The 8,466-nt window shown below is 45.7% G+C and overlaps 1 protein-coding gene across 1 annotated transcript; it reads left to right on the top strand.

The window, feature by feature from the left end:
- The first annotated feature begins 215 nt into the window (after positions 1 to 215).
- atp1b3a (ATPase Na+/K+ transporting subunit beta 3a) lies at positions 216 to 8,314 on the top strand. Its single transcript, XM_052087335.1, has 7 exons — positions 216 to 777; positions 2,722 to 2,850; positions 3,079 to 3,177; positions 3,462 to 3,652; positions 4,249 to 4,299; positions 4,819 to 4,905; positions 5,550 to 8,314. The coding sequence occupies exons 1-7, from the start codon at positions 405 to 407 to the stop codon at positions 5,715 to 5,717; spliced, it is 1,098 nt and encodes a 365-aa protein (XP_051943295.1). The 5' UTR covers positions 216 to 404; the 3' UTR covers positions 5,718 to 8,314.
- Positions 8,315 to 8,466: the final 152 nt, after the last annotated feature.

Here is an 8,466-nt window from a genome sequence, read left to right as displayed (position 1 = left end):
CTACAGTATATGCTCATTCATACACGAATAGCATCCAACAAGAAACATGCCGGCTGAGCGTTGCCTGTATGCCGGAATGTGCGCTTGCGAGCCATAGCGCACAATCGTGTGGGAGAGAAAGGGAAAGGGTGGGGGATTGGTGGTGGGGGGGGGGGGGTGACACACAAAACCACAACCGTTCCTTTCAACACATTGTGCAATATTAACTGTGGGAAGCAGATGCACGGCCACAAATCGCGGATGGAGCAGAAAGCGATAATAAGAAAGCAATGTAGCGCGTCCTAAATTTGTAATTGGTGCGCGTCTCATGCTCCGGCAACCAATGTGCATCCTTCCTCCACATCAGCTGGCACCGAGGGGCATTTGCCGACGTCACTGGACGTTTTTTTTTTTTTTTTTTTTTAATGTTCCAGTACCCGAGCCTTCCGTCCTTCCTTCCTTCCTTCCTTGAGCCTGCCCGCTCCCCCTCTTTCTACACCGCCCACACCTTCTCAACCATTGATACGACCACTCGCCGGCTTCGTCGCCTCATTACATCACCCGCTGTGCGCTTTTGTGCATTTATTTATTTATTTATTTTATTTTTTGGGGGACCGACAACCCCCCAATATTTTGGGGATTTTTCTTCTAACCCCTCTCGCGACCTCTTTGAAGAGAATCCCACCATGGCGAGCACGGAGGATAAACCGGCTAACAAGACGGAGGCATCCAGCTGGAAGGACTCCTTCTATAACCCGAGGACCGGAGAGGTTCTGGGGCGCACGGCCGGGAGCTGGGGTAAGGATAACCCTATTGCATTTCTTTCTGAATTCGACATGTGCTTATGCCGCATTAAAAGGCATGAGCCTCTGAAAAAAAAAATGGTGATTGGGGATGTGAAGGACCATCATAGGCCTATGAAGGCATCAAAAAGAAGCCTGCACCATGATGAGGTGCATATCTATACATGCAAGGATGCAGGAATGAGTCATGACCGCATAAATCGGGATTTCAATTCTAATCTTTTCCCTTCGTGTGCATGAATGAGAATATGATGTGAGGAGTGTTGGTCCTCAGTATGCAACTCGAAGATGCTTTTATGTAATGATGGTCAGGGGTAGAGGTAGTAACACAGCATCCAGCTCCTATTGGATGCAGAGCGGGGGCCGTCATGCAGCCCCCCCCCCCCCTTGTGCTGCTGTGCAGTGGGATGCTCCATTGCAGTTGCATGGCCGCCCACATTAGCATGCCTGTCAAGGTCAAATGGGATTCCCTCTCTTCTTGTTCCTCGCTTCTTCCATCCCCACCAACCCGCTTCGTGCACTAAGCATTGTGGGATATGGCTGGGGGGGGGGGATGATGGAAAACCGGGTGGGGGGGTAGAAGCATGAGGCCGGCACCGTTGGATTTTTGTTTAAAATAAGTAATATATTTAGAATTGAATTACTTCCCCCCCCCCCCTTACTTTGGATTCCCTATTATTGCAGTGTAGAGATATTTCTTCTCCCCACCCAGTATTTTTATTATGACCTGTCATTTAGACTCTTGAACTGGTTATGAATAAGTTCAGCCCAATACAGCGGTGCCTTGAAATACCACTTGAATTCATTCCATGACCACAATCAAAAGACTTGCATCGCAAAGGCCTTCCCGGCCTACGCCCGCCTACCCCCAATAATTGTCGCATTCCGTAACGTTGTACTTCAGAAGAAGACACAGTCATCAAATAATGAAGTCAGTCGTCACCATTTGTGTCAATTTCATGGCTATTGCGGTGCTTCCTTGCGGTGTGAACGCTTTCGCCACCTGGGGGCATTGTAAGACAGAAATAATGTACAGGGAGATGGTCTCCCTCTCTCTCTCTGCTCATCACTGCGGCACTAATATGAAACGTTCCACGCAGAGGATAAAGAATATACGCCCGTGAGTACTGTTATACGGTCAGTCTGCCTGTGTGTGTTCAGTCTATTGCTTCAAGGGGTTTTTGCGCGGCCACACAGAAGCTATTTAGCATTAGCGTTAAATTAGTAGACTGAAAAGCTAGCCATGTGGATGCTTGAAATACAACTCTGTTTGTTTCACGTTTGGTTTGACAAGATATTTGAAGTGGGACTGGCAATAAACAGCTTGAAGGCTCTTTTTTGATGAATTTTTCCACAATTGGCCGAACAACTGCTTTTTGTAAAGCTTATCGAGTCCATTGCCACAATACGGCGCTGGTTATCTTCAATCCGTATTTGCAAGTCAAAGCAACTCGTTTCTCGAAAAACCCGTAAATGAAGTCACTTATAGCTCAAGCTTTTTTTGGGGGGGGGGGGGGGGGAGGCTGGAACGGCCTTTATTGAGAGCGTTTCAAATCATTTAACTGGAGAAATATGATTTGAGACCGTGTTTTGAATTACGAACATATCTCAAAGCACCAAGGTATGCTGCCAATTTCACGACTTGCATTACATTTCTTTCCTTTTTTTGCCGTGTGGCTTTTTTTTTGTTCACCCGCAGCGGAGAACATTCTATGCCGAGTGCTGCAGTCTCCTGCTGAAAGATGAAAGCCGGCTCCCATATTCACGAACAGTAGCCAGCATTTCCCCTCTTTCGATCAGAAACGCTTTCCCTTACAGGGATTGAGTCTTCAAAGGAGAGATGACAAGGAAAATGTACTTTTGTGTTTTTGTGGCAGGTATTAATTGCTCCATCACCTTTTTTGTGTGTGTTTTGGTTTCCACTTGGGCCCCCTTTTAGCCCTCATCTTGTTGTTCTACTTGGTGTTCTACTGCTTCCTGGCTGGTATGTTCGCCCTGACCATGTGGGTGATGCTGCTCACTCTGGATGAGAACATACCCAGGTACAGAGACCGCGTTCCCTTCCCAGGTTAGTGTCTCCTCCGTCCTGATGTGCACTACGGTAAATCTTTCAAGCTAATCGCCAAGGGACCTCCATTCATTATTCATACTTGATTCGTCACGTCATGGGATACCATCGTAGTAAATGGACTACAATGCAGATTTGGCTTTACAGTATTATACACATCGACCTGATTGGCAGCTGATTCCTTCACCTCCCTGCTCTCTTCCCAACTCGCTTCCTCCTTCGTTCCAGGATTGGTCGTTCTTCCCAACTCTCTGGACATCACTTTCAGCAAATCCGATCCCCTGAATTATGCGCCATACGTGGAAAACCTGGAGAACTTCCTGCAAAGTGAGAGCCGTGATGGATTCCTGTCTATCTATCCAACCATTCATTTTATAATTCACTTATTTCTCACACTTGTCGCGGTGGGTGCATACGCCCTGAACTGGTCGCCAGCCAATCGCAGGGCACACATAGACCGACAACCATCCGCTCTCACAATCACGCTGTGGGACCGTTTTCTCTTAACCTGCCATGTTTGGCAGGTTAATACACCTTGGTAGCGTGTTAAGTGCAGGAAGATCATTACCATTATTGACCTCTGACCTGCGTCCACCTCTCCTCCCTTTCAGAGGGTTACAATGACACCGAACAGGAGAAGTTTCTGGACTGCCCCGAAGGGGAGTATTTCCTGCAGGACGATGAACCGGAAAAGAAAGTCTGTCGCTTCAGGCGCGGCTACCTGAGTCTCTGCTCCGGCCTGTCCGACATTAACTTTGGCTACTCTGAGGGAAGGCCGTGCGTGCTCCTGAAACTCAACAGGGTGACCAAAACCACAATTCTTTTCCCCTTCTATAAACATCATGAATCATTGAGTGGCGGGCCTTGCACCGCTTCAGTTCAGAATCAATAACTAGCTATCTAATAACGTGATAAAAACATAAATAATCACATTTACTCACCAGAGAGGACGAATGAATTAATTTGTGCAGTTCGCCACAGATTTGTTTTGTTTGTCGAGCCGTTTGGCTCTGACCAACCAATCGATCAGATGTTGCGGGCCAGATAGATGCCCCAGTGAGGACAAATTTGAAATCGGTCTGTTTGCTAATATAAATGTCATTTCATGGGCCAGCACTATTGATTTTGAAGGTTCTGGGCAAATTAGATTGCCATAGCAACATGTAGACGCTGAAATCTGATTGGACCAAAAAAAAAATCATTTAAAAAATCCACAATCAATACATGTACCAGAAGCAGTGCAGCATAGAGACAAAATGAAAAGGATTGATTTTTGCAAATCAATTGATACAATTTCATGGACCAAATATTAGCATTTAGGTTATAAATGTTGTGATCGTGCATAGGCCAGATTCATGTCTGCTTTCGTTTGATAAGGTTTCTCTGCTCACCTTCTAGATCATTGGCCTGAAGCCTCTCGGGGACCCCTACGTCAACTGCACCGTCAAAGTAAACTTTCCCCCTCCCAAATAGACATACTTGTATGTGTATTTTTCGTCTTTTTCATTTCTTTTATTAAAAAAAAAAACAAAAAGCTGTGATGAACAGAACAGCGGCAAGACGTAGTTTTGTTGATCTTGATTTCATCCCTCCCCCCCTTCCTTTCTGTCTGTCTGTTTTGTTTCTTATTGACTTTCTTCTGCATGCTGTCAGTGGCGAATTTAGGGTAAGATGGTATGTCACGTATCGGGAATGTTAGGCCAGTATTGGTATTAAGAATAAGAATGACTGCGCAGTCAAGTCACAACGACGCCCAAACTCACCCCCCCCCCTCCGTGCCATTTTCAAGCCATTTTTAGTGCAATCCGCATAACGTGCGCCGCAAATAGCAAATGACAACACAGCACACCATGCTTTTCCACTTCATGACAAACTCCACACTAACAAAAGTGGGTCATGGCTTCGTGTTCTTGTCGGATGGAACTTTCTAGAAGGCATGCGTCGCTAACGTGGATTCTCCTCTTGCAGAAAGACAACCCAGTTCAGATGCAGTACTTCCCCCGGAAGGGACGCATTGACAAGATGTACTTCCCCTACTATGGCAAGAAAGCACATGTGAGTGTGTCTCACGAGACGGTGATATTTGGATTTGCGGTATCGTGGATGCGCTGACGCTGTATTTGCTGATTTCAAAATGGATTGGTGGGCCAGAGGAAATTAATGTGCGAGCTGGAGTAATGACTCCGAGTGGCATATAGATTTAGTAGCCCCGCCCACCGGGATAATCTGCAGAAGATACAGATTACTCACTCCGGGCTTTGAACCAACTTCCTTGAACCGTATTTCACTTTTGTCACAGTCTATCCTGGCTCTAAACGTGGACAGTCGGAAGCTTTGGAGCAGAGTTGAATGATGCTCCGTTGCCGAGTCGGCGTCTGCGCGGGGGCGACATACTACCACTCAATAAATGCTTAAAAAACGTCAGGCATCCTTCAACCGTCCCGTTTCGTCCACTGTGGCCTGAAATCAGACTGCAATCGGGATCGTGGTGTTAATGTAGCTTTTCAAACGTGGTTACAAAAGTAGAGTCATCAAATTTTTGAACAAACGGCAGGCCCTGATACGTCAAGGTACCACTGTATGAGTAAATTGAGTCAACTTGTGAGTCAAGGTAGCAGCGAAAGGACGTATTTGTAATGTACTTGGTAATTTTTCCCAACCGCGGAGCCACAGTTGACTGTGTCTCTCGTGCGTTGCAGGTGAATTATGTTCAGCCTCTGGTTGCTGTCAAGTTGCTGCTCAACAAGGAGGACTACAACAAGGAGCTGACGGTGGAATGCCGGGTAGAGGGCTCCAACCTGCGCAATAACGACGAGAGGGATAAGTTCCTGGGTCGCGTCACTTTCAGGGTCAAGGTGGTGGAGTAAAAAGGAGGAAAATGGACGGTCAAAAGGGAACCCCTCCCCAACCACCACCCCCACCCCACCCCACGTCCAACAGCAGCCTCCCACCCCCTGGTGCAGAGGCTGCACACATTCGCTAAGGAAGGAAGTGTCAAATCCCTCTCAAGACAGCATTCGGGCTGAAATTAGTCCGGCCCATCGTCGGAGAGCCAGTTGCAAATGTTGCGTTGATGATGTTAATGACCCCTCTTTCCTTCGAGATTTCTTACCGACCGCTGCAAAAGATCCCTAGAGAACAAGACACAGGCTCCTGAACCATCCCCTGCCACCTGTCGCACACGTCATCCCTCCCCCTTCCCCCTGTTATGGTTTCATTTCGATGTGATTAGCTGACTTAATAGCCAATGCGAGTAAGCCATTTGGAGCCGCCGTGTTATTGCTGATGCAACTTTTTCATATTGTGTAGAATCAGCGGTGTCAAACTCAATTTGGGTTTAAACTTGAAGAAACAGCATGGCTATCTATGAAAAGCTAATCATTCTGTTGGTATTTTTACTGTACTGTATAGACACAACACATTAAAAAAAAAAGTGATATTCTGCTTTTGGGCGAAATTGCTGGATGGATCTAAAACGTGTCACAACCTTTGCAAGTGATCTTAATTTTCATGTAGGAATGTATAAAATTCAGTGTTCCAAAGCCCCACTTGACCGGACCCATATACTGCAGGTCAGCTAAAAAAGGTTCGAGAGCATTTTAGGTTCATCCTGAAATTTCACCCAAAAGCCCCATTTCCCAAAATGGAAGAAAAAATTGCAACTTTGGTCCAGATTTTCTGCAAAAATCATACAAATTCATTTAGCATGAAAAAATGAAGTAGACCAACTTTGAGTTTGACATCTCTGGACCGTCGACCTTCCTTCATACTGGGAAGAGAGCCGTGTTGTTTGTTTTCACGTCCCCATAGCTGGACGGTACACAAACAACAGCATCAAACCTGGATCCTCCGAGATGATTGGAGGATCCTTAATCTTGTGAGATGGCGTGGAAGCCCAGCAACTCATTTCCAGTATAGATTTTTTTTTTTGACCAGAAGTGTCACAGATCACACCACAAAGACTCCATATGCTGATAATCAATCTAATATAGCCACTGTATTCCTATGTATATGGACAAAATTCCCTTTCTGCATATAAATACATAGTGAACCTTATTTAGGAAAAAAAAAATAGATATATAGATCTTTGTGTTGTGGCCCGCGTTGCCGCAACCTAGTCTTGTGCCGTCTGTCTGCATGTCTGTCTGTCTGTCTGTTTGTCTGTCTGTCTTCCTGTGCGGTCATGTCGCCATTGCAATAGCCGACATGTGGGTGAGCCCTTCAGGATGAGATCAATTGTCTCGCTCTGTCTCTCCTCCTTCTCCTCCTCACAAAAGGGAGAGCGGGTTAGACGCTGCATATTGATGCCATGAAAAGCCATTTGACCGATTCCCCTTGATGTCCTCGATAACCCGTTTAAGGTCCACGTACCAGCGCGCTCTTTGGCCTCAAGTCGTAAGACAACTCCATGACGCGCATGTGCACGAGACACCGCAAGACGCGTATGCGCTAATTCTCAGCCCGTTCAGGAAAAGGAGACACTGAGTGTTTTGCGGGGGACATTTTGCTTTCCAAAAGATACCACAAAGTCTGCAAAACCTGACGTAATAAAAAAACGGTAAGGCCAAGCAGCTAGTTAGACATCATCATCAAAGAGTCACTGAAGCAATTCACACTCGTATAGAAGTCTCACGAGTGTGAATTATTTTGTGGCAACCACAACACAGAACAACGGGGCATTTTGCTGAGACGAGCAACAAAAATACGCACAATGAGTTACATCATCAGTCAAAACAGCCATAGGACATTTTTGTGCTACTAACAGGGCATAGGCGGTTGCTCGTGCTGACCAGTTGGCTCTAATAGCTTAACAGTAAGGTTTGATGGTGCCGTAGTAGGACAGAAAGTGGCACCGGTAGCGGATATCAAAATCACGAGTAAGTGTGTCAAGTTGTCTTACCGGTGAAGGCGAAGTGTGGATTGCTACGTGGACGTTAGGTTGGATGTGAGGGATATGGAATCAATGCTCAAACGGCTTCCCACAGATGCAAGCTGAGGAGACAAAACGCACGCACACTAAGTACACCGTAAATTGCTTGGAAGTCAGAGAGGAGAATGGAGGGGAAAAAAAAAAGTTCAGCTTTCACTGTACTGTACTGTATATCTCTACGTGATCTGTATATCTCTCCGGGTCTCAAAGATTGTTTGTTAGTTTTCTCGCTTCTTCAGCCCGTTGATCTGATTGTCTATTACTCTTGCTCAATGTATATAGTATACTGTAAACACTATCGACCATATTTACTGAATTCACACACTGTATTTTTGGCACAAAACACAATGTCTGTGGACTGTAAAGAAATAATTTAAGCAAAGATTTACAGGAAATGATCTTATTCCAAGCTATGTTTACACAGTCTTTAAAGGAGCCCACATTTGAAAGAACAACTTGTAACATCTTCTCGGGGTGCCTTAAGACCTGATGAAATAAATTGTGGAATAAAAGTGATTTTGAAGAAAAAAAAGAGCACATTGGCATATCTTGTTTTTTGGGAGTTTTTTTGTTAAGTAACTATCTCTTTGGGCAAGGGATGGGGTATATATAGAGACAGACAGCCATTCACACCCACATAAACCCATGCTGGCTGCACGGAATTCGGGCGAGTGAATTATTACACC

Source organism: Hippocampus zosterae, chromosome 15 (assembly GCF_025434085.1).
Source record: "Hippocampus zosterae strain Florida chromosome 15, ASM2543408v3, whole genome shotgun sequence".
Lineage (NCBI taxonomy): Eukaryota > Metazoa > Chordata > Actinopteri > Syngnathiformes > Syngnathidae > Hippocampus > Hippocampus zosterae.
The sequence above is the reverse complement of the archived record's forward strand: the minus strand, read 5'-3'. Positions and strand labels throughout refer to the sequence as shown.